The sequence below is a fragment of the Pelecanus crispus genome, chromosome 3 (genome assembly GCF_030463565.1).
Source record: "Pelecanus crispus isolate bPelCri1 chromosome 3, bPelCri1.pri, whole genome shotgun sequence".
NCBI lineage: Eukaryota > Metazoa > Chordata > Aves > Pelecaniformes > Pelecanidae > Pelecanus > Pelecanus crispus.
The window spans coordinates 47,461,813-47,489,689 of record NC_134645.1 but is presented as its reverse complement, the minus strand read 5'-3'; the positions used below and the strand labels follow the sequence as shown (position 1 = coordinate 47,489,689).

At 42.4% G+C, this 27,877-nt stretch overlaps 1 protein-coding gene across 1 annotated transcript; it reads right to left on the bottom strand.

Moving 5' to 3' along the window:
- Nucleotides 1-56: 56 nt before the first annotated feature.
- On the bottom strand, nt 57-27,247 carry ZNF318 (zinc finger protein 318). Its single transcript, XM_075707245.1, has 10 exons — nt 26,879-27,247; nt 21,044-21,189; nt 15,479-16,112; nt 12,937-14,361; nt 9,795-9,894; nt 8,738-9,024; nt 5,641-5,844; nt 5,058-5,157; nt 3,902-4,020; nt 57-3,488 (listed from the first exon to the last, which is right to left on the bottom strand). Exons 1-10 carry the CDS (start codon nt 27,245-27,247, stop codon nt 57-59), a joined length of 6,816 nt encoding a protein of 2,271 aa, XP_075563360.1.
- Nucleotides 27,248-27,877: the final 630 nt, after the last annotated feature.

Here is a 27,877-nt window from a genome sequence, read left to right as displayed (position 1 = left end):
ACATATACATAATCCCAGCTCTAGGTCCTCAAATATTGGGACTGGCTGGGTTCACTTCAACCCACTGGGCTTTCTGCTAAGCTTTCAGCAATTCCTGAATTTGTTGTAGCTTCCAAACTACTGTCAGCATTTTCTGTTTGCTCAGTCTTCTTGCTCTGGATGGTGCATACTCCCTTGCCTCCTGAGCCACCCTCCTTTCCGTGTGTTTCTTTGAGCCCAGAAAGGAAAGCTTCCACGCACCCAGAAGCCTGACCTTCTATGTTGCCTCCGTCACAACTCAGTGACGGCATTTCAACAGCGCCACCTTTGCTCTCCTCCACTTGCAGAGGGATCTCAGGCATGGGAGAAATCCCCTGCATTTCCAGAACTGGCATGACCACTTCTGTAGTGTCACTATTTGAGGACTGCAATCCAAGCTGCGGCATAGCTGTTTGAGAAATCCGTGTGCAAAATTTATCTTCCCGACTACCAGAAGTCAATGTAGCAAAATCAGTAATCTCTGTTTCATCCACTGTTTTTTCAATGCCCAGCTTCCTAAGTTTACTGGACTCCACCCTAATGGATGCAATAGTTTCTAGTTTTGAGACTTCTTCTGTATTCTCGTTTAAAAGTCCCGCTGCAAGGATGCTGAAGCATTCATGTTTTACCTTAGTATCTCCCAAACTGAAATCAGTGCTTTTGAACTCGAGCTCTGCTTTCTGGGAGGAAGTCTCACTGTGTTTCACATCTTCTGATGTCAAAGAAACTTTCTTGTTATCCACACAAACATTTGCAGGGAGAGTTTCAGATTGCTCAGTGTTCAATCCTGAGTGAGTGGTATTCAGATGAAAGTCACTGGCTACTGAGGTTCTTAGAACCTTATGCTTTGTTTCTGGGGAGAGGACAGCTTCTTCTGAAAGATGCTCCCTATGGAAATCTGCTGATAAAGCAGCTACTGACTCTTGGACAAGATCAGAGCGAGTCCTGGAAAAGCCTCCAGTCCCTACTTCTTTTGCATCTCTCTTGACAAAAACATTATCTAATGTTGCATCAGATCCAGTGTGTCCTAATGATTTTTTTCCAACTTCAACTACTAATTCTACACTGGATCTGAGTTCAACAATGTTCGCAGAGCAGGCATTGACTAACCATGCAACTTCCTGCCTTTGAGTTTGGTTATCTAATACTGCATGGCCTGAAGGTTCAGGCTGAACTTTTTCTTGAGCTTCTAGTATGCTACTTCTAGTTTCTGTGTTGGTGAGACATGTGTCTGGCCGTACCTCTGTCAATTCTGAAGCACTAACTTCATTAGAACCAGTTTTTATTTCTACATTTGGAGTATTTGATAGATCCCAAGCACTTTCAGAACAAGAACAGGTTGTGATATCCTGTTCTTCTCCATTACTAGTTCTGGAAGTGTCCCATTCACCAGGACTTCTTGTCAATTCTGAAATCTTATTTTGGGTTTCTGAAATTCGGGAAGCTTCGCCAAGGACTCCTGGCTGAGATACTTCCAAAGCTACACTTTTCAGTTTTACATCTTTTAAGGAGGCATCAATAGAATTCTGCTCTGTCATTACTGATATTAAAGCTTTTTCTTTTGAAGTGTTTTGAGAATCACAGAGCAAGTCTGGACTATCAGTTTCTGAGTGAGTCCTACAGTTATCACTTAACTTTTCCTCTGCCAAATGAGAATTTCCCAAATTTTGAATTTCATTCTGTGTTTCAGGTAACAAAGTCTTTGGGTGTAAGCTAAGCTCAGGCTTTACCACTTTTACTTTGCAGTCTTTCATCTCTGCATCTTCCCCCAAGGTACCAGGGACATTTGTATTAGTAAACACAATTTTATTTGAACCTCCCTGTCCAACTTTCTCTTGGACATCTGTTTTCTGTAGATCACAGAATTCCTGACTGCCTACCTGCTCTCTACCCTCTATATCCACAAGTCCAATTTCTGCAGGCATCTGGATACCAGAAGCAGTTTTTGTTTCTAGCAATTCTGTGACTGATGTTTCCGATAGCTGAGGCTGAACTGGTTTCTTCTTCATTTCAGCCTGACTCTCACCAAGAACCCAACTCCCTGTTACTTGATTATTACACTGTGAGGAATCTTCTTTCAATTTAGTCTGAACATCTGCTGAAAGAGGAGTCTGAAATTTTTGACCTACATCTTTCTGAATACCATTTTCAATGTCAGGGCTCATTTCAGTATGAAGTATTAAGGTCTCCTGAATATCAGTTTTCTCCAGTTCTGAGCTTCTCTCAGCTGAGTGGACTTGGCTAACTTCAGCAGCCGCACTCTGAGAATCCTCTTTCAAGGAGGATGAGCTATTATTTGTTCTAGGGTTTGCAGGTAAGTCTGCAGGTTTTGTTAGGTTAGAGTTTTCTCCATTTGGAATTGCAGAACTTGCAAGCTTGCTGTCAGCTGAGCCCTTTCCACCACTACTGTAGAAAATATCATAGAGATCTTTAGCATTGGCTGTGGCTAAGCAAGAGTTTCGTTTCTCTACCTTTTTTGCCTGTTCACTGAAAGCAGTTGAAGGTGGTGGTGGTGGAGGGGGTCTCACAGGCATTGCCAACATTGTCTGTTCACTTTCAGACACACCTGGAGCTACTTCATCTGCAGGGATGACTGCCTGCTGGACTGCTGGTGGAGGAGGGGGTGGAGGTGGTATATCAGAAGTCTGAGAAGACTCACTTTTCTCTGCTGCTTTCAAATCCTCCTCTGCCCCTTTTAAAATTACTTCTTCTCCTCCAAAAGCTTTTGAGATGATATCTGGAGGCAGCAGAAGATCTGCATTTGTTTCTTTTACCACAGGCAGTGGTTTGGTCGTAGCTCCAGAGGATTTTATGGATAAAAAGGTGTTCAAAGGTGCTGGTTTGCTAACTGTTGCAGTAGTAGACTTCCTGAAAATCATAGTGGGTACTGGTAGATTGGGTAGAATTTTTGCTGGTGTTGGTGTGGAAACAACTGGTGTCCATGGACTAGTGTGTGGGATAACAGTTTTCCCAGACAGCTTGATTTCAATGGGCTTGACATGGGGTTTTCCAGACTGACACTTGTTCTCCTCTTTGTTTCCTTCTGTACTCTCCTCCTTTGGAATAGCTCCTCCTGGGGTTTTATCCTCTCTCTCTGTCTTTTTCCAGCTGAATTTCCCAAAGGAAGTCTGGCTTGGTGATTCCTTTTTAGATTCCTCTTTCTTTTCTTCTTTTTTCTCCTCCTTCTTCTCTTCCTTCTTCAGCTTAAGCTTGATACCCATTTTTCGCCCAGAAGAATCTATTTTGCCTTGAGTTTCACTAGTCCCTTCTCCAAGCTCCGGGATGCTCTTTATTTCCTCTTTCTTTATTATTTTTGGTTTCTTCTCATCCTTCTCTTCTTTCTGTTTCTCGACTAGTTTCCGTTTCAGCTCGCTCTGCCGCCTGCGCTCGGTTTCCAGAACTACAGCCAATCCAGCTTGACGGTCTAGATTTCTCCTCTCTTCATAGAGTGGGTTTTCATCTATGTATTTCTGTGGAAATAAATGGCATAATTTTAGCCACTGTTTCCATGAGGAGAAAAAAAAAAAAAATCAGCTCTGTAACAGTGTTGACTTGCTCAGTAAGTGCCATCTCAACACTAAGTGCTAAAAACTCCACATTCTGCAATTTAATGTGAATTAAGTCGTGGTTTGCAGCAGTGGTGTCACTTTACAGAAGAGTTTGAAAATCAACACTGGGACTTAAACACCATTTCAACCTCATGCAGATGAAAGATTAGTCTCTATGTAGTGGGAAGTTCTGCTTGTTTAGTTCAGTAGAATGTAGTGAATATAACCAAACACATATACTCTGAGGAGTCAAATGTCATTCTTCAGGAAAGGAAGACAGAACAAGTAGAAGCTAACAGAAAGAATGACTCACTCCTGATACACCAGTTACCAACCTTATATTTCTCATTGTGGGGATGACTTTTCACATGCTGCTCTGCTGAGATTTGATCTCCAAAAAATTCATGACAGAGCTGGCAATAATATCCAGTGATGGGAATCAGAAACTCAGAGCCTGAAAAGGCCGAAGAAAATAATCAGAGAAACAAAACTTAATAAATGCCAAGCTCTTAACAAAGCCAGATAAACATATCAAAGAACAACAGCAAAACCTCCAGCAACGTTCCTTTTGGAACAATTAATGCTGCTCTCCTTATGCTTAGAGTATGGGGAAACACCACGACCAGGAGCAAACATGTAAAGTGAAGAAGCTTGATTACTATGATTCAAAAAATTATTTTAGTGCTCTCCATAGTATTAAGGCTATACTCTATTCAAGTAGGTTAACACTTCCTAAAATCTTAATCTATTTTTCCATCTTTGCGGTATACTCTGCTCAAATACTAAACACCTGGTTTATAAAAAGAACACAAGTATTTTCATTGAAGTTCAGCAAGACTGCATCCTTGTGCCTACAGAACCAGCTGCAGTTATCTATCACACTGCAGATCCTCCTTTAGCGGGCACTATTAGAAGTACATAACACATTAATAAACTGAGATTGATCACTGGCAGACCTATTTAGACATTCAGATTTTAAATCTTATATTAATTTCAAATCACTTACAGCCCCTTCCATATGGCTTTCTCAGATTCTCTGTATCCACACTCTACCAAGTATTCATCAGTGATTTTTCAGGGACACCTCTACCAAAATGTATTGAACAGAAGAGTCTGTTGCAAGACTGTGTGGAGTACTGCACAAGATCTGCCCAAACACAGCAAGCTCTCATGGTCGTATTCTGAATTCTGATGTTAGCAAAAAGCACTTCAGAACTACACTGGAGAAAGAAAAAGTCACCTGGTATTCAAAATAAAAAACTAAACACTAAAAAGAAAAGAAGGAACCATCCTATGTTTTCCTACACTCTTGCTTCATGACCTTTTCCACAAGAACAACCAGGAAATTAAATTGTTTGCCTTTTACCTAATAATACAGTATCTATATGTGCTCCTATAACAAGGTAAAGTTTTGAAATTCCTTTCTCTGAGCAACTGGAACCTGCTGGAGGGCAAAGGGAGATGATACCCAAGTTAAAAAAAATATCGTACCTTTGGCAGGAACAGTTATCTTATCGATGCGTTTTATGGAGTCTTGTTTGGTCTCACTCTGGGTCTTCGAAGCCCAAGGTCTGTTGTAAGGATCCAGGGTCTATTTGCACAGTGACAGAGGCATACAGGCTCATATATTACACTGGCAAGGCAAGTACACTTGTCTTTTTCCTTTTTAAAATCCTTTCAGAACACCAAACATTAAAATCAACGCGCAAATATTTACAGGAACTATGTTTTCCTCTCTTTCCCCTCCCATTTTGCAATTTATAATGAGAAAATAACCTGTGAAAAGGGTAAGATGTAAATGATAGCAAAGGACAGGTAAAACATATGAAACACAAATACCAAATGCTAGTTCCCAAGTGAACTGAACACAAGCCCCATTTACACTAGTCGGAACACACCGGTAGCTGTACAAACTGCTGAAGTCCAACATTAGGGAAAAATAATGTGATAAGCAACTTCTTGGGTTCATTATTACTTCAGGTTCTCTTGTAACATGTAGTTCTGTGATGTATGTTTTAGTGTTAATATTTATAGCAACATGAAATGCACTTAGTGAAGGAAGCCTGCAACATACCTGTCTGTGTTTCTTATTATGCATGTGTGTGAAAAAGTCAAACATGGTCCCGCAGATGGTATTGCAGTCTTTGCACCAGTGGTTCCCTGCATCATAATATTCATAAATATTGGCCAACTGGAAAGGATGTTTGGAGGACTGTGAAGAGGATTCTGCTGGCTTCGGGCTTCTACCTCTGGATTTTTCATTAGTAGTTTTTGATTCCTAAATTGAACAAAAGGAAACACTTCTCTAAGACAAGGCAGGACAGACATAATGCTCTATAACTCAGAACCTGCCTCCAGCAGAAGCCACACACACCAAAAAAAAAAAAAATATATCACCTGCTTTTCAGCGCCCAGGCTAATTCCACTGTTTCAGAGAGCTGGTATTGCCGACTAAGACGCTGCGTGGCCGCAGTGAAGAGCTTCCAATAAGGCTCCCAGATGTAATGGCAGGATGGTTGTAGGTAATCAGGGAACCAAATGAACAAATTCCCTACGGCATGCACCCTTCCCACTTTATGGGTTTCATATAAAGACCTGAATAGTTCCAATTTACCATACTAGCCAAACAGTGCCCAGAAGACCTAAAATGGTTCCCCTAGAAGCATTCAGAAGTTACTGTAAAAGTAGCTTGCATGAAAGCAGAATGAAAAAGGAAGTAAGAATTAGTTGACTGGAAGTATTTAACTCAATCAGCTTTATCAGATTATTTGAGAGTTCCTGAATTTTCCAGAAGACTTGTTGCTTAGCAAGAACAGAAAGATGGTGTTAATTACCTAAGTATATAAGGTGAAGCATCTTGTGATTTAAGCACGTGATATTTGCACTTACATTGATTTGTACAGAAAGACCCTGTACAGTGATACACAGACATTTCAGGACTCTAGCCAAAATTAATACTAAACTAACACTGCAGAGTAGCAAAACAAATAATCCCTGAAACAGATAATGAATGAGCCCTGCTAATTTAGATTAAGATAGTACTAGATGTATTTTGAGTTTAGAGTTACATTTTCAATGGCTGAAAGCCCATTATGTTATCATTTCTAATCTGCATGGCAGTCTGGAAAGAATAGCATGTTAACGTAGCAGACCCAAGCTGGTTGCATGATTTCCAAGTTATTCACTATCAGTGTTGAACATATTTACTTAAGCAGATTCAAAACTGTTAAATAACATCTGCCTTACTTGAAATTCCTTTTGATAAAAAGGGACAGATTCTCTCCTATTAACACCACCCCACACAACATACATTGTAAATCAAACAATGAAGAGACACCCAGGCCACTATGCACCCCACAGATATCCATATCCCAATACAATATAGTTCTTTGTAGCAGGGTAGGAAGTGACCCAGTGAATATTTGCATATATTCTGTCTGCAAGAACACAGCAAAGCTGACATTCTCTTAAACAATGAGAAGATCAACTTATGATCTGCAGGAAATGCATGGAAGGATGTCATGATGTCTGAGAAGTGTCATTGTTTATGTTATTTACAGACAGACACCCACCCAATATATCCTATAAAAATACTATCTCATCAGCACTTTAAAAGGATAATGTTTCTCACATAGATAGGTGACAGCCAACTCTTAACTCCAGTTTGTGCTTAACCCCAGCTCAAAGATGCCTTTATAATGTGCTACTATTTAAAGCCCAGAAGGGATGATCTGTCTGTTTAATACAAGACTAGCTTCACCTCCGCACTGAGTATGTAACTACAACACATAGACACAGGTTCAGCAGCAAGGGACCACAAGGTAGCTTGCAAATAAGCAGAAAGGCATACATTTTTTCCCTTAGGTTGGTAGCGTCAACCGATCTCAGCGTCAAAAGGCCTGCACCATCTTTCTTTTAATTAAAAAAAGTTAACAATCAGAATGACAAGGTGAATCTTAGAGACTAAAGCAGTGTCCTATGTGCCTACGGATATCTGCAAATATTAAATGTTCCTGGCCAGAACTCAGAATTTTCCATGTTAAAATAAGGAACTATGAAAAGGGGATCAAGCCATTATGGGTTTGGACAATACAAAAAATGAAAGTTAAAATAATGAAAAATATATTCACACATGCCATATCTCAAGAAAATAAAGCAATATAACTTAATGCAATGTAGAATTTAACAGCCATTGTTGCTTACTTTAGTTTTACAATGTGGTGACTGAAGCAAATGATTTGTAAAAGTAAGTGGATACCAAACTTCAGTGACGTTTTGAGAAACAACAAAAACAAAACACAAAAGCAAGCCTTAAAATGAAAGACATCTAATGAGTTCTCTGAACCAGACCAGGATGAAGCATAAGAAAAAGTTTACAGGATACACAGATTTCAGTGACCTTGTAGGAAATACCTCTTACCCTACTACCATCTTCCTCTCTGCAAAAAATATACAGTAAGATCTACACAAAAAGCATCTACCATCAGCTATTTGTTACATATTTGAATAAACATCTGAAAAGCAGGATAATTAATCTCCTGAATACATGCATAACCTTTCAGATGTTACTATCATACACTACTTCCAAAGTAAAAACTATCTTCTGAAATGCAGTAAGCCTGTTTTGGTATATCCAGCACCCAGTAGTATAGACCATGTCAGAGAGACCATACTGATGCATACTGACATTTCTTAAGACAGAATACATAGCATGTACATAATAATCATGTTAAGCTGACAATCAGGTAAGTCTTGCAATTTGTTAATACCATCACCCAGTGAGAAGACCAACATGCTCCAAACCTGCAGAGAGCTTTGCTGCTGTAAACACTCCTCCTTGACAGGCAATGCCAGAAATGTAGAGAAAAAGCGTCTGTCCTCCTGGTACGGCACTGAGACCGAACAGCTATGAACACTCATGATACTGTTCAATCCAATGACACCTCAGCAAAACCAAGATCAAAACCAGTACTGAACTGCACAAACCCTAAGGGAAATTATAAACACTGATACATTGACTCTCACCTGCATGCACCATCAAAACCAGCATATGAGATGTGATAACAAATGACATCAAATGATCCGCTAGTAAATGTTCGGGAGCAGCTGTCTCCCCAGTGCCCTCTTCTCTTAGTGGGAAAATCATTAGCACACAAGCCAGAAGACTTTACCTTGTTGGAGGAAGATGTTTTCTCCAGACCTTTTGCATTTTCTGACTTGCTGTTCTTCTCCGAGGAATCTTTGGTTTCCACAGATGGTTTCCGGGGTTTTTCAAATATGTTAATCCCCAGGATTTGTGCTACTTTGTCAAGCTCAGACTGCTTCTTGTCAGCTGCATCGGATTCTTTATGCAGCTCTGAAATCTCCTTCATAATATTCTCTTGTAGTCTGTTCACCTCAACCAACAAGGGGTCTTTGTGTCCATCCTTCTCACGACGTTTCTTCCTCAACATCTCTCCTGAGCCAATCAAGGAAGTAGAAGAGTTGGAAATGCAAGAGGAAAATTGTCTTAAGATCTGTACAACTACTCCAGTAACAAGTAAAATACTAATATAAAATATTACAGCTAGATCTTGACTAGGAAGTTGTAAAGATGGAACTGACTCTCAGGTACAGTATCACTAAATCTGCACGATCCACCTCTATAAGGATTGCTTTAATACACACTTCTAATAGAGGAACCATAATCCTCAAGAGAGAGAGTCAATTTAATAATCACTTGTTCCCTGCAGGACCAGACAAGCAAAAGTTAATCATACATTCTATCCTGAAAGTATCATTGTCCAAATCTGAGGGAAATTAGTATTTACCAAACAAAAGTTTTAAAAATAAAAGAAGTCAGCTCTGTCTAGAGAGGACTTTTCCTTCTCCAAATAAGATTCATGAAAAATTGAAAGGCATGATGACATGTCTTCAGTTACTATTTCTCACTTCTTCTAAAGAAGCACTAAAATGCACAAAGTGCAATTCATTTAACTTATCAAGCTGCCGAAGAAGATGCAAGAGCAACTGTTTGCTTCAGTGTAACAGCCAAATTTTGACATAATTAGTTTTAGTATAGTAATTAGGTCACTGCTTTCTCAAGAGTTCTGCATTGCCTGGAGTATGAAAATACTAGTTTTAAACTATAGACTATTATTATTTTGGTCTTCACTTCTCCTAGCAGGTACTAGGACTTGTGACACATCCCGGTGGAAAAAAAAAAAGCAGAGGGGGGATGCACTGTACCTTGCTGTTTACGAAGCCTGTCCAATTCAGTCTTGAGATAGTAAAGCTTCTTCTGCCGTGCTTCTCGTTCATTCTTCAGTTTTTCTCTCTCTTCTATCACCTAAACAGATTGGAAGGGGACTTGATTTTCTTCTCTTCCCAACACAAGTTAATCAGTCTTGCAAGAATGACAGCAAGACTTCAATTTGCCAGTCACAGAACACTGTTCACTATTCTCAAAATGTTCTGGAGTATTTTAACACAACAAATGCACCTCTTCCTCTGCATCTGCAGGTAACTATATCATGTGCCTATGCTTCAACCCTATATGAAGGCGATTTTTTTCTTTTGGGCAGTGTATTCTCCAAAACTGCTTTGTTTGTCGCACCATTTCCCAAGGCACTTAGGCTCAGCTGACTATCTTCTACAGGGGTGAGCAAGATCAGTCCTAAATGGCTCTTCAACACTCATGCAGTGTCTCTACAGCTAGCATGTTCCATCAGTGAGAAAGACTTCACAGCCCTTCACCTTGCCTCCTGCTTTGACTCTGGCCGATTTTAGCTATTACTTAGGCTTCTGCTTCAATCTGATTGTAACTGTATCACCAGATATATTTTGCAGGCATAACTGTCTGAAACAAAACACCTGGATGAAGTTTGTTTCTTGCTCAATAAGGTGAACTCTGGCATGAGGAGCTCACAAATCTGCTTGTCGCTGGTTTTCATTGATTGTCACAGAAGAAAACCAGGCAATATGCTAAAATGAAACCTGAAAAGTTCTTTCAATTTCTTTCCCAGCTTCATTTTTCAAGAGACAAATCCCAAATTTTTACCTTCACAATGCTCTTAAAGCTTACTGATAACTCCTCCCTTGAGCAAACAACAACTGACCTAAGGCCTTGTCTTCCCTAGAGAATCACTACTACTATGGCAATGTAAATGTTGGCAGGATCCCTAGATCCTGCCTGGAGTAAGCCCTGGAAGGAGTTCTACCAACACAGTCAGGCCGCATCTTAAATGCCACAAGTTTTTTGGGTTTTTGTGGGTTTTTTTTAATCACCAAAACACCATTCTCTCATTCTGGGTTTTCTGCCAGCATAGGAGTATCAACTGGAGCATGCAAGTTTTTATACTCCAAGACATCCCAGCAAAAAAACAGTGGACTAAGCCCAAGCCAAAGATGTCTGTAGTGCAGACAAAGCCCTAGAAGTTCTGCCAAGATGCATAGGTGAGCTACCAGGCTATGTCATGGCAGGAGAAAACCACACACCTTCAGCCAACAGAGCTCTTCCAGAAGCGTCAAGTTTCATTGACAACAAAATTTCAACTGTCAGCTGAAGAAATTATTATTCCTGCAAGCAGTGAAAGCTCACTTATCTGCTGATGTAGCACTTTGTGTAAGCACTCCTCTTTAAGTCACTTCAAACAAAAAGCAGAGAGGTTATCTCATACCAAAAAATTAAAGTGACTTCTTTTGAGCCTCTCTTGGATTCAGTGGTCCATCTTTCCATGGTCTGATTTGTTCTGAGGAGCATGATATAACTGAGTAAGCAAAAAGCTTCCAGCTTCTGCCATGTGCTGCTCTTCTACTAGCAGATCTACCAACATAATGTATCATTAACACAGCTATACTGAAAGAATGTCTCTAATGCAGATATGCATATGTAGATGAAAAATTATTTATGAGCTGGCAATGCGCGCTTGCAGCTCAAACTGTGTCCCAGGCTGCACAAAAACCATGGCCAGCAGGTCAAGGGAGGTGATTCTCCACCTCTACTCTGCTCTGAGACCCCACCCGGAGTACTGCATCCAGCTCTGGAGCCCCCAGCACAAGAAAGACATGGACCTGTTTAAGCCATGAAAATGATTAGAGGACTGGGACACCTCCCCTATGAAGAAAGGCTGAGAGAGTTGGGGTTGCTCAGCCTGGAGAAGAGAAGGCTCTGGGGAGACCTTATTGTGGCCTTCCAAAGCCCCTTTTCAGGGGGCTTATAAGAAAGAGAGAGAGAGAGACTTTTTACCAGGGCCTGTAGTGACAGGACATGGGGCAAGAGTTTTAAACTAAATAACGGTAGACTTAAATTGGACATAAGGAAGACATTTTTTACAATGAGGGTGGTGAGACGTTGGAACAGACTGCCCAGAGAAACTGTGGATGCCCTATCCCTGGCAGTATTCAAGGCCAGGTTGCATGGGGCTTTGAGAAACCTGATCTAGTGAAAGATGTCCCTACCCACAGCAGGGGGGTGGAACTAGATGATCTTTAAAGGTCCCTTCCAACCCAAATCATTCTATGGTTCTATGCCCTTATTTTAACAACAAAGATTGAGTGGACATGAGTTTGAAAACCCAAACAACTTTCACGAATCTTCCAGTCCTTTGACAGTTATATAACTAGAGTTTCCTATTTTAAAATATGTTCTTCCCCACTACTTTCTAACTATCATACAAACCAGGTAACTAGAAGAGGAAAACATTAACACCCATAACCTAAACTGGTGTCAGATGCACCAAGTAAAGAACAGTTTCCCTTAAGTCCTTCTGATTTTGTGATTATAAGAGATAATTAATACAAATGTAGAGGGAAAATTGTATGCAACTGTGAATGATGACATCCTTTAGTATGTATTTAAGAATGCCTGATATAGGTATAACCATGGTATTATTGTACCACGTACCATGTTCAGATGGAGCTTCCTGTGTTTCAGTTTGTGCCCATTGCCTCTTGCCCTGCCACTGGACACCACTGAAAAAAGCCCAGATCCATCTTCTTTATACCATCCCTTCAGGCATTTATATATCTAGATAACTTCAGGTATTTCAGTGTCTAAAGTTCAATGGAATAAAGCCAAGCTGTGGCCACCACGTGTTTTTTCTGTAAGATCTTGGCTGGCCCCAAGAACTTCAACTTTGTGCTTGATTTCATCTGTTCAGCCATAACCTACAGGCATACAACTCTGGGGAATTTTAAACACATTTCTTTAAAATTGTCACAGAGTAATACAGACAAATGCCTAGAAATCTTTAACAAAAGCACATTTAGCCCAACTGCTTTTAAACTGGAACCACTCGGGAAAAAAAAAGGCACACCTGAAGAGGAAAAGCTTCTACCCCAGCAATCAAGCAGTCCAACATATTTTGATGTATCAGAATAGATAACATACCTTCTGCTTTTGAGCTGCCCGATTTTTTTCATCCGACATCTTTTCTGTGGTATTTTTGAGAGGGTCTGAAGACAGACGAAGGGGCACTTTGGAATGAGCAGGAGTGGTAGGGACACGAACAAGCACAGAACCATCTCTTTTTAAATCAGGGACATCCTTTCCCATAGAGACTGTCTCAATCACCCGGAGGTTGGGACGTGTGGGGTTTGCTGACATGGCCATAGTAAGAAGACCATGAGCTTCTGGCAGTGTAGGATTAGGCTGCTGGGCAGGGGGGTACATGGTCCAGCCAGGGGCTGCATATGCCATATAGTGCCCATATGCATCGTACCCTGGAGGAGCCATTGTGGGAGGTGGATAGTTTTGGGGCATTTGAGTGGCAGTGAACTGGGAATAGTTGGGAATTTGGTACTGGGAAACAGAAGTAGGTGTAGGTGGCAAACTAGCAGGAGGTGGTGGAACTGAGGGAATGAGAGAGACAGAAGGAAGAGGCTGTTCTGGTGCACATGGAGGTATATCCTGTCCCACTGGCTTGTTCTTAGTATATTCTGATTTCTGAAGAGAGGATGCATCTTTAGACGGCTGGAAAGAGACTGGAGGTGATGCTGAGTGCTGCTGGCCTGACTCAGGAGAACGAGTGTCACTCCGGCTACGACGCAAGTCCCAGGGGTCCAGTCTGCGAGGATCTGAAGAGCGACGATCAGGAGAACGAGATGCCAACTTTTTGCCATGAAGGCGTTCCTGGGTACGAACAGCCAGTTTTCCAATTTCAGCAACACCAATGTCAAGTCCAATGGTTTTGAGTAAGTCATGGATCTTCGCATACTCAGCATTAGACTCTTCTAAAGGATCCAGCTTGACAGCTGGAGCAGGAGAAGGAGGTGGGCTCACTTTCTGGCTTATTATCTCATTGCCACAACTCACTGGGGGCTTCTGAACGGGGAGAGATTCAGTTTTGGTATCTTCATCCTCATCACCATACAGAAATTTCTCTTCATCCTCAATGTCAGGAAAACTACGTCTCCTCTTCTCCTGAGCACTGACAGAATCAGCCATCATGCCCAGAATTCGGGAGAAACCACTGCCATCCTGACTGGCCCTCTCGTGAGGCAGCAAAAAGTCAGTATGGCGATCAGCAGGCTCTGACTTGGGTTCTACCTTTTCCTTGTGACTTAAGAAGCTTCCAAACTTCTCTTCAAATGTGAAAGTGTCTTTGGGAGCCCCAGAAAGCGGGCTCCACTCATATAAACTGTCACGCAACTCCTTGTTTGCAGACTCCACAACAGAGTCTTTGTTAAACCGTTTGAGAAAGTTCTCCACTTCAGAAGCAAAAGGAGCTGTGTCGTTGCTCTGGGGCAAAGATGAATGACTAGAAAGAAGAGGAAGATCCTTGCTGGGAGCCGGACTGCTTGAAAATCCCTCAGACTGAAAGAGAGAGAAGTTACTATTTACTACAGAACCTTCTGAGGCGACTATGCACCTCACAGAACAAACAAAGGAACATGCTAATTTCTCCTTGAGTTCGCAGCTGAAGAAAAGAGTTAGAAAAGATAATATACATTTGAAAGAGAACACAGAAGATTACAAAACAAGTTGCCCAATGATTCTGGAATGTCACGTCCAGCAATGAACGCTTATTTCAGAGAATACACAAAATCACAATTATATTTCATTAACTTTTTGCAAGCATTAAGAACTGAAACTTTTAAATTGAAACCCTGTAACATAATTTTGGCTATGCTTTAAGTTTAATCACAGACAAATAGGATTTCAACACCTTAAGACAGGTAAAAACAACTGCACTGGGGTTATTCCCAGTCACTTCTTCAGAAATGCATAATTAATGCCATGTTAAATAGGATTACAATAATAGGTACAGAATGGGATCCTCAGTATTGGAGCACCTCCTGAGATAAACATGTCACTGTCAAACCAACATTGATCAGTACAACAGGCAGATCAAAAGTGATGCCCTAAAACATGAGAAAAGCCAATTTATCACAGTGGTCACAACCGCTTATCTTTCCATTGCTCTAATTTTGAGACTCAGTTGTTATAGCTTGGGTACAAATTAGGTAGAATCGACCCCAGCCTACAGTCCAAATGTAAAAAAATAAGGAAACTCAAAGATGTTTTCAGCCAGAGGTACTGAGGATGCATTAGGAATTCTCTAAGTCTATAAAGAAGCAAGAAAGAGATACTGTGACAGAGAGGTTCAATCAATGTCCTGACTGCCTGTGGTACAAGAAGACTCAGCTTTTCTATAAAAGCTGGCCCAGATCTCAGCATCCTGGGCTGAATTTCAACAAGGATATTTTGCTCTGCCTCAGATTTTATATATATATGATCTTGATTAAATGCCTTCACCGTTTAAAGTTGCAATCCTAACTTGTGCAGGGCTGCAAAAAGATACCTGTCCTCTCAAAGACAGGAAGAAGTAAAGATTTGACTTTTCTATTTTGGAAATCAAACTAACATTCTGTATCATGAAGTGACTCTTTTGGAAAGTAGAAACATATAGACAGACAGACAGAGATCAAACCTGAATAGGAGACTCTACTTCCATCTCCACTCGTTTCTTCAAAATAGATTTTTTGGGCATGGATGGGATTTCCTCAGGCCTATATGTATACCGAGGCTCAGAAGTCTGCAGTGTGTTAGTCAAGCCGGGGATCACATAACCACTGCCTGAAACATCATGATTCAAGTTTCTACTACGCTCTTCTTCTTCTCTTTTCCTCCTTGCACGGTCAAGCTCTCGGAATTCTTCATTCAGGTATGATGGGCTTGGGCTTCTACTGCGGCTGCGGCTTCGTCTACGATAGTTTCGTGTTCCTGATGAGAAACCCTGATGCTCTCCACTCACACCATGCATCTTCTCATCCTTTTCATACCGTGGACGCTTTATTTCTCGTCCCCTCTCTTCTGGCCTCGATGGGTAGGAGGATTTCCTGAGTTTGTCACCATCTCTGTCAGATCCACGAGGCAGCTCTTCTCGACGACCATAATGGGGACTATAATCTGAACGATGAAGGAAAACATCTCGGTTGCGGTAGTCTTCGTCATGTCTCATGATGAAGGGACTTGAAGGTTGATCTTCATGAGACGGGTATCTCTCAAGGCCTCGAGGACATGAGAGGCCTCTAGTGAATATTGGACCATCAGCCATATCATCCCTGTGTAAGAGAAGCACAGAATAAATGTATGTACTTGAGTCAGAGTAAACTAAGTCTTACTCAAGAGTAAGAAATTTCCAAATCAGTTTCAGAATAACATCTCCATCACTAAACAGAAGCAACATTTTATGTACTTAAAGGGCAGGAGAGAGAGGGAGACTTATTTTTAATGGTACTATACATTCCTCTTAGGAAGTCATCTGCAAACACAGTGACATGAACAATTTAACTCATACTGCAGAAGGAGAGCCTTGAAAAATTGATAGGATGGATTTCTGTGAACGAGAAAGACTACACATTTTTTAAAAACCTTACTATCATATTTCAGACCACAACCCCTTTCCTCACCTCTCCCAGCAAGATGCCAAGGTCACATTTCATATGAATTATTCAAGGTGTAACTCAGTTTCACACTGGCAAATGCAAACAGATCCTCTTTTTATCTTCAGCTGTGGACAAGGACCACAAATTCTAGCAACATTTTCTGTTGCAACAGATCTATAGACAGGACTGTCACTAATCACATGAACCACTATACCCAAAAAGAAGCAGAGTTTTTGATAAGGTATCTATGAATCAGGGATATTAAATGTAGTATTATTCATTCCTTAGTGCCAGCCCCTGCATTATTACACACAGTGGACGTGCAACTGGCACACCACCAGAATAACTAGCTCCATCTCTTGAAGTATCTTCTTTTGGACCAATTCCTACACACACCTCCAATTAGGAGTACTGTTTTAACTAAGGCCTTTTTCCCCACTCCTAAAAGCTTTTCTGGGACTGTTCTTCAGATCAGGCAGAAACAAACCAAACCACTTTAAAAATACCAGCTGCTGTTTTTACTCACAGGTATTTAAAAAAATCTAGCAAGATTCTCCAAGAATGGGAAACAAATGAGCTCCATAAGTGAAATCAATGGGACAGAAAACCTAGAGAAATGTCTTTCCTGAGTGATCAAGACATTGACTTGAGATAAACTATATATAATCGCCTGAATCCTCAAAATCACCTCCTCCTACTTGGAAAAGTCACTCCATAGATCTGAGAAGGGACAAATCAAGTCAAGCCAGATGACATCGTCAAAAAAATTTGCAGATAAATTACAGCCCCAGTTTTTAAAGTCACCAGACTAAAGAATAACAGACATAAACAGACAAGGTCTTTTTCTTGAGTATTTTCATAGCTTACACATGCATATTTAAGAACAAAACCAACACAAAACTTTACTTTATCTCTAACCTGCATCATTGCAAAGCATTTCATGTTATTAGATGCTTTATCAGCCCAACATGTAAGGAAAATACGGCATACCCCAGTACCCAAAGTATTACATGGTATTTTTCCAGTTTCCAGCATACTACGTACATCCATCCCCTCCAAAAGCATGAAAATATCTAAACAGTAGCTAGAATTAAATTTCATACATAAATGTTGCTGTTCACAGCCTACATAAAGGCATGTCTATCCCCAGTGTCACCTTTTCTGAGACCCTGCTAAACCTATACAAGCTGCATGAACACACCTGGTGGAGTAACAGATGTATTTCACCATACACCTTCAGCTGATTTTTGTGCAAATAATTTGCATGCATGCTTGCCAGGTGTCACCTACAATTCAAATGCTCTGACTGCAGTGACAAACCAGAAGGAATACTTAATCGTACTTTGGAAAGAACGGAACAGCAAACCTACTATATTTACAACTAGAAAGATGTTCCAAATACACTCTGAACAGCTAAGATGCAAATTTAAAACCCAAAGATTAAATACAGGTGTGAGGAAAAGAACCTCTTGCCTTACAGAAACTGTGATTCTTTGAAATGTTTTCTGTAAATACAGTCCAACAGAGATATATCCCTCTTAACTGGTTTGGGTGCTTTTAGCCAGCAATGTCCACTACAGGCTATTGCATCCCTGAGAGATGATACAAGGTGGTACTACTGTGACCATCCCAATTCCTTCACCAACACAGAATCCATTAATTACTAGAATTTGCAGTTTCAGAGAAGGAGAACAGACCACAGACATAGACATGATGCCTCAGAGAACTACAGCTAGTGTAAGTATGGTTGGACTTGATGATCTTAAAGGTCTTTTCCAACCTAAATGATTCTATGATTCTATTACCTTTTGGCATATTTATTCACATGTACAGAAAGAGAAATAAATAATGGTATTCTGCTGTCAGCAACCAACAGGACTCCACCTTAACACACAGTCTTAGAATAGGAAGTCAGATGAGCTGTGCATATTCAAGCCAACTGTCACTCTTGATATTATGCCAAAAAAATGCTATTTCAGAGCACAGCTTAACACAGACCAAGTCTCTGCAGTGATACTGTCTAATCTTTTGGATTAACCTCAGATGAAAAAAATGGTGGGATGCTCTGTATAGCTTATGCCAGCTCAGAGAGTAGTAGAATGTCTTAAAAATACTGACAGAGGGAAAGATGGAAAACAGGGAGAGTGGTTAAGATATATTCTTCACTTTCACAGACTGAGATTCTAGAAGACAAAAAAATACTAATCTGTTGAAGTAGAAGACTGAAACTGCTTAGGTGACCTTGAAGTCACAGGCCAGCAGCATTCAGTACGCTTACTCAGACATGTGCAGGAGGCCAGCTGCCCTGGAAACTCGGGGCAAGTTCTTACAGATGTTTTAGGATGGACATGGACATGCACCCTGAGAAATTCTCCTGGTGCATCCTGAAAATCCACTGCTGCAGGAGAATCCAAAAGCATCCCTGATTTCCATCCTTTGGCATTTTATTTCCTTTACAGGCTAATGAACCTCTCTACCATCCCAAGGCCCTGCAAATTACAGAGAATAATTTGTAAAAGTGATTGCTTGAAAACTCTAAGTAGAATAGTTAGCAAAAATAGCTGAGAATAACTTAATTCAGAATTATTTGCTCAGATTACTTCAAAATTTGAAGATACATCTTCAGAAAACACTTTTTTTTTTTTTTTTAAATGAGAATGAGAATGAGAATGTACCACATGCCAAATAAGAATGTGGTATGCCCACTATTAAACCCAATGACAATTCACAAAAAGGGCTACTTTAAAGCCCAGTGATAGATATAAAATCAGTGTCCCAGTACCAGGGCAGCCTCTCAGAGGGGCAAAAATATACATGACTAAAAAATGCATGATAAACACTGTCTTTAACCGACTACAAAGTGTGTTTTAAAAACAACCAAAGTGGTTAAACAGTGAAGAAATTTGAAGTCAGAAGCAGTACCTAGAAGATTTTGGAAAAGCTAAGGGGTGACCAGGCTGTCACACACTTCAAGCTTCTGGACAGCGGCCACCACTCAGACAAGTGCAGCCAGCACAAACAGATTGGACAAAAAAATAAAATTAAAAAAAAAGTAAATGTAACCACATGGAGTTCTTGCATCCCTACTCTACAAATACATGTGAAGTCACTTAAAAACTGAGGTCTACACGGTCTCTCTTATTCTCGTTCTGATTCATCTGTCACTTTTATACCTCCTCAGGAGTCTATCCTGGCCATTTTTTTACATCTATGGGTCCTGTAATAGAGATAAAGTGAAAGTTCTTCGTCATTTTCACTCTTATGTTAAAATAAACTCCACTGTACCTGATGTTACTTCTAACCATGCATCATAACCACAAACAGGTTAAATATAAAACCTCACTGGAGAAAAGGAAGCAATGGGACAAACACACGCCCGCACCCTGCATGTTCTTAATTTGCCAGAGCAGTGCCAGTTCTCCTGCATACCATTTCCTGCTCCTTCCAACCACTGTACTCTCCCTGGGCAGATGCACTCATTTCATTCAGAAGACTGCAGACTGCACAGGGGATTTACAAATCGAACACTGATCCCAGAACTGAGGTAAAGGCGTAAAAGTGACAGTACTGAAAACTAAACTCTCATTTGGTTTTCCACACCTGCTGAAACTTAACCTTACACTTGAGAAAGACAGGAAATTCACTTACTCTGCTCACTTCCCTCTTTTTCTCTTTTTTTTAACAGTTGGAGATATTTGCATCAAAAATAGAAATTACAGTGCTTTTTTTACATTGGATGCTTACCCCTGACCTGAAACTGCAATTGTATGCTCTGGGACACAAACTGTGCCATCTTTAACTTCACAATTCAAGACAAAGAAAATTATTTTAATTGCACAAAGTCTTCTTGTTTCACTTCTTTTTCCAGATTATACCTGTTCTCCTACTGACGGCAAAAATTTCCAAACAGTATCCACTAATATTTATACTTCACTGTTCACAGCAGTATTTTTAACGTAAAAGATGTCTCTTCATTAACTATGTTTCTTTCCAATTCCAATTAAGGGACCCTAAGAATTCTAACACTTATTTGATCATGTATGAGACTGATTGACTACATTCACTTCTCTTCTGCAGGGTTTTTAAAGTCAAAATAATAAATTTTATTCAAGCAACACTAGAACTTTCTGCCAGACTATTCTCAAAAATCAGGAAAGTAGATCATTCCTCCCAATAAATGAGGAAGTTGAAGATTTACGCTATCCATAAACAAACTTTCTTTCAGTCAGGACTAGGTAGCTTCATAACAAACAGAAGAAGGTGGCTGAAGCTGTGAAATGTCAAATGAAGCAGCTCCCACCTGCAACATACTCTGGGCACTTTTAGTTTATATGGGTTTCAGAAGCAGTTGACAAAAATCAGAGAAGAAATACCTGTTTGGAGTTACTATGAACACAGGCAGCGACTTCTGTTCAGGAATCCCCTGCACCACAACTTGCTGGAGGCTGGGGGAGTATTCCAGGGAAGCATCACTACATGCTTGCCCTCTTACCCTCATTCCCTAGGCATTCTCTGGGCTAATTAGATGTTTGGTCTCATCCAGTACAGCCATTCCCACGTTCTTACTGTTTCATACAACTTGAATCCCCATCTGTGGAGGACCATACCTGTCACTCAGGTTATCAATTGGTGAGCCCAGTCTATCAGGCAGCCTCCTTCGCTCTGGTGTGCCAATGCAATACCGGTCATTACCAACAGTAATCCGCAAACTCTCTTCCAGTGAAGACTCAGAGCGGAGACTCGGTGAACGTCTCTGTAAATTGAAGAAAGAGTGCAAGCCCATCAATCAGGGAATTTTAATCTCAGCTACAGAAAGGCAAGTGACTCTGCTCTGCTTAACATATGAGACTTGGGGTGGATGGATCAATTAAAAAATCAAACTAGAAGAACAATTGTTCCAAGTATTTCAATTGCCTTTAGCTACTAAAGGGGAGGGTATTGACTACATTTCGTTTCTCATCCCAGCTGCCGATAACACACTCTATATTGACATTATCTAGAAGGGAAGTTTTCAACTCAAAAATACATTTCGTAAAGCACCATTTTGAAGGTGGAAAAACAGAGAGAAGTTCAAGAAGTCCCAGATTTGCTGCTGTCCTCTTTTCTTTGTAGAGGAGAAGAAGCTAAACAAACATCGCACAAAAAACAGTGCCAGGAATTTCTTAATAAAAGTGTCTGGATTTCTGGCCCTTTCCAACTTTAGTAACAACATGAACCAAGTATAAACCAGTGTAAACAAAGATTTTCCTAGCAGTGATGTTTTCAACAGTTTTCCTCACCTCATGCTGCTTGCAGCAGATAAGCGCAACATAATACTAAAAACGCCAGTGACTATAGAAACACCTTCTATAATAGAATTACCATTATTATATATTATTGGTAGACCTAAACCAGAGCTAAGTAAAGTTGCCTTTGAAAAAACTACAGCAGAGAAGGCCTGAGCTAACTGCCTCTGCAGAGACCTTTCTTTGGACACATACTCAATACAGAAAATGTCATTACTGGAAAATTATGCTTAACTAGTTACGCCTCACATCATTCTAGAATATGGCACTAGAATACAGGAATGATCAAAGTAAGAAGAGTTCCGTAAGAAACAGATGAGACTGCCTGAGTCTCAGATACTTGATTTGCTTTTTTAAACCAACATGGTTTAGATTCTGCTTAACAGGAAGCAATGAACCAGCTTCAGTTCTGCCAAACCAGTCATGCACTGCATATTGCTTTCACTGCTGAAAACTGCAGTAGCAAGCAGCAGGTGCACTATGTTGTCTGCATCCACCCTGAGAAGATGCAGCAGATTCAGCTTGATCCTCCAAGAGACCAAAAGAACAGTACATATCTCCAGCAAGAAAGCAAAAGAATTCCCTCACAAATTCGCCTGCCTGAACAAAATTCACTTTCAGTACAAATCTGCACTACAATCCATTGTGCTCATAACCTTGTCCTAAGGTAACATACTAGTGATTCCTGTTTTGCTCCATTAATCTGAATCCCAGCATTTATCAGAACACATTTTAATTACTTTCCAAGGCCAGCTGTGTTGTATAGCACAATACGATCCTGCAACAGCCTGGCTGAGATACAACATATACAAGGTGCACGTGTCTCATACAAACACACTCTGAAGGCTCACGTGCCCAGTATAAGACTGAATTTTGAAAGCTGTCTCGAGAAGTGATTATCTTGAAGGGCATCTTCTTGCCGTCAAAACTTTTGGCAAGTTGGGCACATACATGACAACCATCTCCAGGAACTGGAGACAGCAAAGTGATGATTACATCTCAGAACAAACTTCTAGGCAAAGGAAAGAAATAGTTTATATTTAGAAAGTTTGGGATGTCAGGACTGGATATGACTGCCATACAGATGACTTGCCCAGAGACAGCAGTTATGGTGGTACGTATTTCAACTTCACAAATACTTTTCTCAGTTTGAGAAATTCCAGTTTTAACAGCTTTTTCATTCAGAGCACTGAACACCACCACTCGTCATTCCTACCTATGCACTGCACTGAATTTTAGTCCCTTCCTGTTCTGGCGCCTAAACCACAGTTACCATCGCCATATTATTGCACAGGTTGCATACCAGCTCTTCATTTCTTTTTTCTCTGTTGACCCAACATACTCCAGTCCTCTAATTTCAGCCAATTTTCTTACAAGAAAGCAAAGAAGCTGAGAGAAACTATAAAAAGAACAAGCACGCAGGCCAGCAGGGAAATAAAAGCAGCATGTGTCAGCCTTGCAAGAACAAATAAAGTCCGCCAAAATCTCCCACTGTACAGCCCTGACCTTCCTCTCCTCCATTACATTTTTCAGTACTCGCCCCAAATGTTTGCTCTCACTCCATGCTCTTCCAATGCCCACAAAGTTTTCCCCAGCTACTAAGAAACTAACACCATCCGTACTTATAATGTCCAATACACAGCTCCACTGGCAGTCAGCATCCCAGTTACGGATGAGAAAATGGGCAATGATGCTGATAACCTGGGAATGCATGCACTTCATCTCAAAAAAAAACCCAACCAAAACAACTCCCATAATCAAGAAAAGGGAATAAGAAGTCTCTAAGGCTGCTCCTTCCATACTCCAATTCATATGAAGGGTAGGGGCGGTAACTTAGAGCTTGTACTCAAAACTTTTCTGCATTTCAACCCCATGCCCTTACCCCATCAGTGTCCTCATTCCACATCCTACATCTTCCAGCCTTACACATATACTCGCTTCTTCCAAGTCCTCCTTCCTCGTTGCAGCTTAAATTCCTCTTCCTCAGTCTTCTGTCTGAATTCATCTCCTTTCAGTGACAGCTCCAAAATGCCACTTACTAACACCTTTGTGTAACTCCACACTGCCACACTCTTGTCCTGGTTTCGGCTGGAATATAATTAATTTTCTTCCTAGCAGCAGGCATAGTGCTGTGGTTTGGATTTAGTAGGAGAATGTTGATAACACACTAATGTTTTTAGTTGTTGCTAAGTAGTGCTTATGTTAGTCAAGGACTTTTCAGCTTCCCATGCTCTGCCAGGTACACAAGAAATTGGGAGGGGGCACAGCCAGAATAGTTGATCCAAATTGACCAAAGGGCTATTCTATACCATATGACATCATGCTCAGTATATAAACTGGGGGGGGTTGGCCGGAGAGCAGCGATTGCTGCTCAGGAACTGTCTGGGTATCAGTCGGCAGGTGGTGAGCAATTGTATTGTGCATTACTTGCTTTGTATATTGTTATTATTATTATCATTATTATAGTTGTTGTTATTATTATTACTGTTTTCCTTTATTTCAATTATTAAACTGTTCTTATCTCAACCCAGGAGTGTTTCTCACTCTTACTCCTCCGATTCTCTCCCCCATCCCATCGGGGTAGGGGGAGTGAGCGAGTGGCTTTGTGGTGCTTAGTTGCTGGCTGGGGCTAAACCACAACAACTCTGTATCCTCAAACTTCTGGAGAGAGGGACGTAAGTCATATAAATCTGAAAACTTTATTAAAACTTTACCCGATCATGCTGACCCAATATATCTGCTGTCTGCTTTGTTCTGATCACACTTAGTTCCATTGTTTGGAAAATATCAGCATAATCCCAGCTTTTTATCTTTCTCTAATTAATGCTAATTTTGTAAGCAGTACTTCAAAAAAGTAAAATCAACCTGTATGTGTATTTTATGCTTTACAACATCACTTTTAAAGAAGAAGTAGTGCTGGTCAAACACCTTTTGGTGGACAAAAACTTCCATTGAAAAAATGTGCATAATGTACACCCTAAGAATTACTTACACTGCGCTTTAGCATACGCAAGAGACGGCACAATACAGGTTAAAGAGCTATATTTAATTGCCTCAAGGTCCCTCTTATTGTGAGAGCTGCTTCTGAGAGAAAGGTTTTCCTTGAATGCAGTAATAATCTTATAAATAAACAAAAAATCTGTTTGGCTTAGCAGTTCAGCACTAGCTAACTTGCTAAAGCCTAATTTCTAGGATTAATAATTTTTCAATCCTTCTCTGAAATTAGAATAGGCAAGAAAAACATCAAGAATCTGCAACAATTTCCTGAGATGACTACGGTAACTTGAGCCAGAAGGGTGCAAAATAACACTGGAAGAATAGCATCCGTCAAGAATGTTTTTGTGAAGTCAGGGGTTTTGGTGGCTTTTTTTTTCTCCAAGTCTGAACCACCAACACACTTGGCATTGAAAGTTTTCTTAGAGCCAGCACAGGTTCACAGCCTACCATAGATACAGTCAAATGAACGACTGAGTGATGGTGAAGCCAGTTTAAGAAAGTTCTGCTCCTGTATCCCAGTTTGTCATCCCCTCAGTTGTGACCATGCAACTGTCCATCAAGCCACAACACAAACTGACATGAATCAGATTTTAAATTATATCCTTTTAAAAAAATTACTTATTTTCAACCTGGGTCTTACTAGTAATGCAATTTGTAGGGCTACCCCACAGACAACTTACAGGACTGAGATAATGGTGAAATACAGCCTAAAAACAAATGGCCAGAGGCAAGCTTCCCAGCCTGGCTTGGCTTAACTGTCAAATACAACATTATCTTTCCATACCTTCAGGACAGCTCACCATTAAATAATGAATAGCACCAATAGCTGAATTTTAACTCCACTACAATCAGCTGTGATCTCTTCTATGGCTACAGCTCCAAAGAAATCCAGTAAGACCATGTACCGCCATCACAAAGGGCAATCCCCATTCTCTCTTGGGGTCCTATCATGCAACAAATCACAGCAGACAACATACTTCTGTTGGATTGACTTTCAGCCACATCATTTCCCCAAATCAGCTCACCCTGCAACTCCACAAATACAAGTGTGAACACAAGGGAGAGGGGGCAGAACATACTACAGAGCGAGAGGAAAAAGTGAGTGTACCATTCTTTTTAACTGTACACATGCTGGATTGAGTGACCGTGGAACCATAGCCTAAAATATCCCAGTATGAAAATCTCTTCTTTCAGTGCAATACAAATGCACAGTGAACCTACTACATACCACAGGTAACAGTTACCAGACAAGACAATCACTGCACCAAGGAGTAACAAGAAAAAAACTGAGTGAGCAAATGCCACTCGCTCAAAAAAAGTATAGCTATACACTCTGGTTTAGTACGAAGGTGTCTGCATTCAAGATGGTATCGCTTCAGATGCCAAACCAGAGCTCCACATGCCCAAATCAGATTTTGCCAAGACTGAGTGAGAAGACTGGAACACCTTGTGCACAGCTCCAACTACAAAGCACTGCCTACCAAAGAATACTTCTCAAAGATATAAATCTGCAACAGAGTCTACTTTGTATGCCTATGACAGCAGGAAGAACTCAAAGTACTCATTCAATACGCTATTAAAAAAGTTATCTTCCCATAAATTGATATTTATGCAACAGCACAAACCAGGGTTAAATGGTGGTTAAAAGGGTTAAAAGTTACATCCTTTGCCTTAGCAAAAGATAGCATCACTTTTGAGCCTTATCTAAAATGGCCCTAGCTGATAAGAGAGAAATAAAAATGTAACGGAAATTAAAGGAAAAGCATTATTTAAAATTGATTCCCCCCCCCCCCCCCCCATTTGGCTCTCTAAGGAACAGGGGGGAAATCGCCCTTCTCCCTCCGCACAGGGAGAGCCCGAGGCGGGTGCAATTCTGCAAGGACCCCGCCACGCCAACTTTGGGGCCCTGGCCCCGCTGCCCCCCGCTCCCGCCCTTCCGCCGGCGGCGGCGCGGGCTGACCCCAGGGCACAGCCGGGGGGCCGGGGTACCGCTGTGGGGAGGCCGGTGCCGGGAAAGACAGCCGCCGTCAAGGCGCGGGGGACGGTGGCCGCCATCGCCGGGGGCCGCGGAGGCGGCGGGGACCCCCCCCGCGGCCTGACAGCCCCCGAGGGAGGGGGCAAGCCCCGCACCGAGATCCCTCAGCGCACGGCGGTAGTTACCCGGCTGCTGCTGCTGCCGTCTCCGTGCTCGCTCCCCCGGCGGCCCCGGGTCCCCCCGGGCCCCGGTCCTCCCGGCGGCGATGGCAACCTCCTGCTGCGGTGCGGCGACGGGGATCGGCGGGAGGCGCCGCGGTGGCCCGACGGGGAGCGGTGGCGGCGCGGCAAGGGACGGGGCGAAGCGGGGCGCGGCGGCGAAGCGGAGGCGGCGGAGGCAGCGGCAGGCGGCGGCGGGGGAGGCCGGCCGCGGCCTGGCCCCGGCCCCGATGTGCTGGAGCGGGAGGCGCGGGACCCCGACGAGCTGCCCTCTTTCAGCCGGTGGGAGGAAGACGAGGACGAGGGGCCGGAGCGGCCGCTGCTGGAGCGGTACATGATGGCGCCGGCGGCCCGGGGGTCCCGGCGGCCTGCGCGGGCGCCCCAGCTCCTCTGACCCGGCCACCCCCCCCCCCGGCTGCCCCCCCCCGCCCCCCGCGCGTGCGCGCCACCGGCCGCCCTGCGCGCGCTCCCGAGCCAGGCACCCCCGGAGCCGGCGGGGGGGGGCGGGGCGGGGTGAGCCCAGGCCGGGGAGGGGGCGGGGGGCGGGAGGCGTTGCTTGGGGACGCCCGCACAAAATGGCGGCCGCCGGCCCCCCGTCACGTGTGGCAGGGCGGGCTGCGGCCCGGCGCGGGGCGGGTGCTGCCGCCGTGCTCGGCGGCGCGGGGCGCCGCTTCCTCCTCACGGCTCCTGGAGCCCGGTGGCCGTGAGGGGGACGCGCTCGGGTGCGCACAGGCAGCTGCTCCATCCTGTTTGTCTCTCCTCCGGGGCGGCCGGCTGCGCCGCCCCCCTCAGCGGGAGCCGCCGGGGGCGAAGGCGATGGGGAGGGAGCGAGGGAGCTTCGCCGTGGGGGGGCCTTCCCCTCACGGAGGCTGAGGGGAGACGCCGAGGGACGGGCTGCGAGGCCGTGGGCCGCGAGGCAGTGGGCCTCGGCCGGGCTTCGCCGCAGCTTGGTGTGCCTGCGGCGAC

Bases quoted from the DNA above. Each gene is read 5' to 3' on its own strand.
- ZNF318 (XM_075707245.1), bottom strand. From the start codon at position 27,247: ATGTACCGCTCCAGCAGCGGCCGCTCCGGCCCCTCGTCCTCGTCTTCC. The intron at 9,895-12,936 runs GTATGTTATCTA...CAATCTGTTTAG, and splicing joins GGGCAGCTCAAAAGCAGAAG to GTGATAGAAGAGAGAGAAAA. The intron at 3,489-3,901 runs GTTGGTAACTGG...TTATTTCCACAG, and splicing joins CCCACAATGAGAAATATAAG to AAATACATAGATGAAAACCC.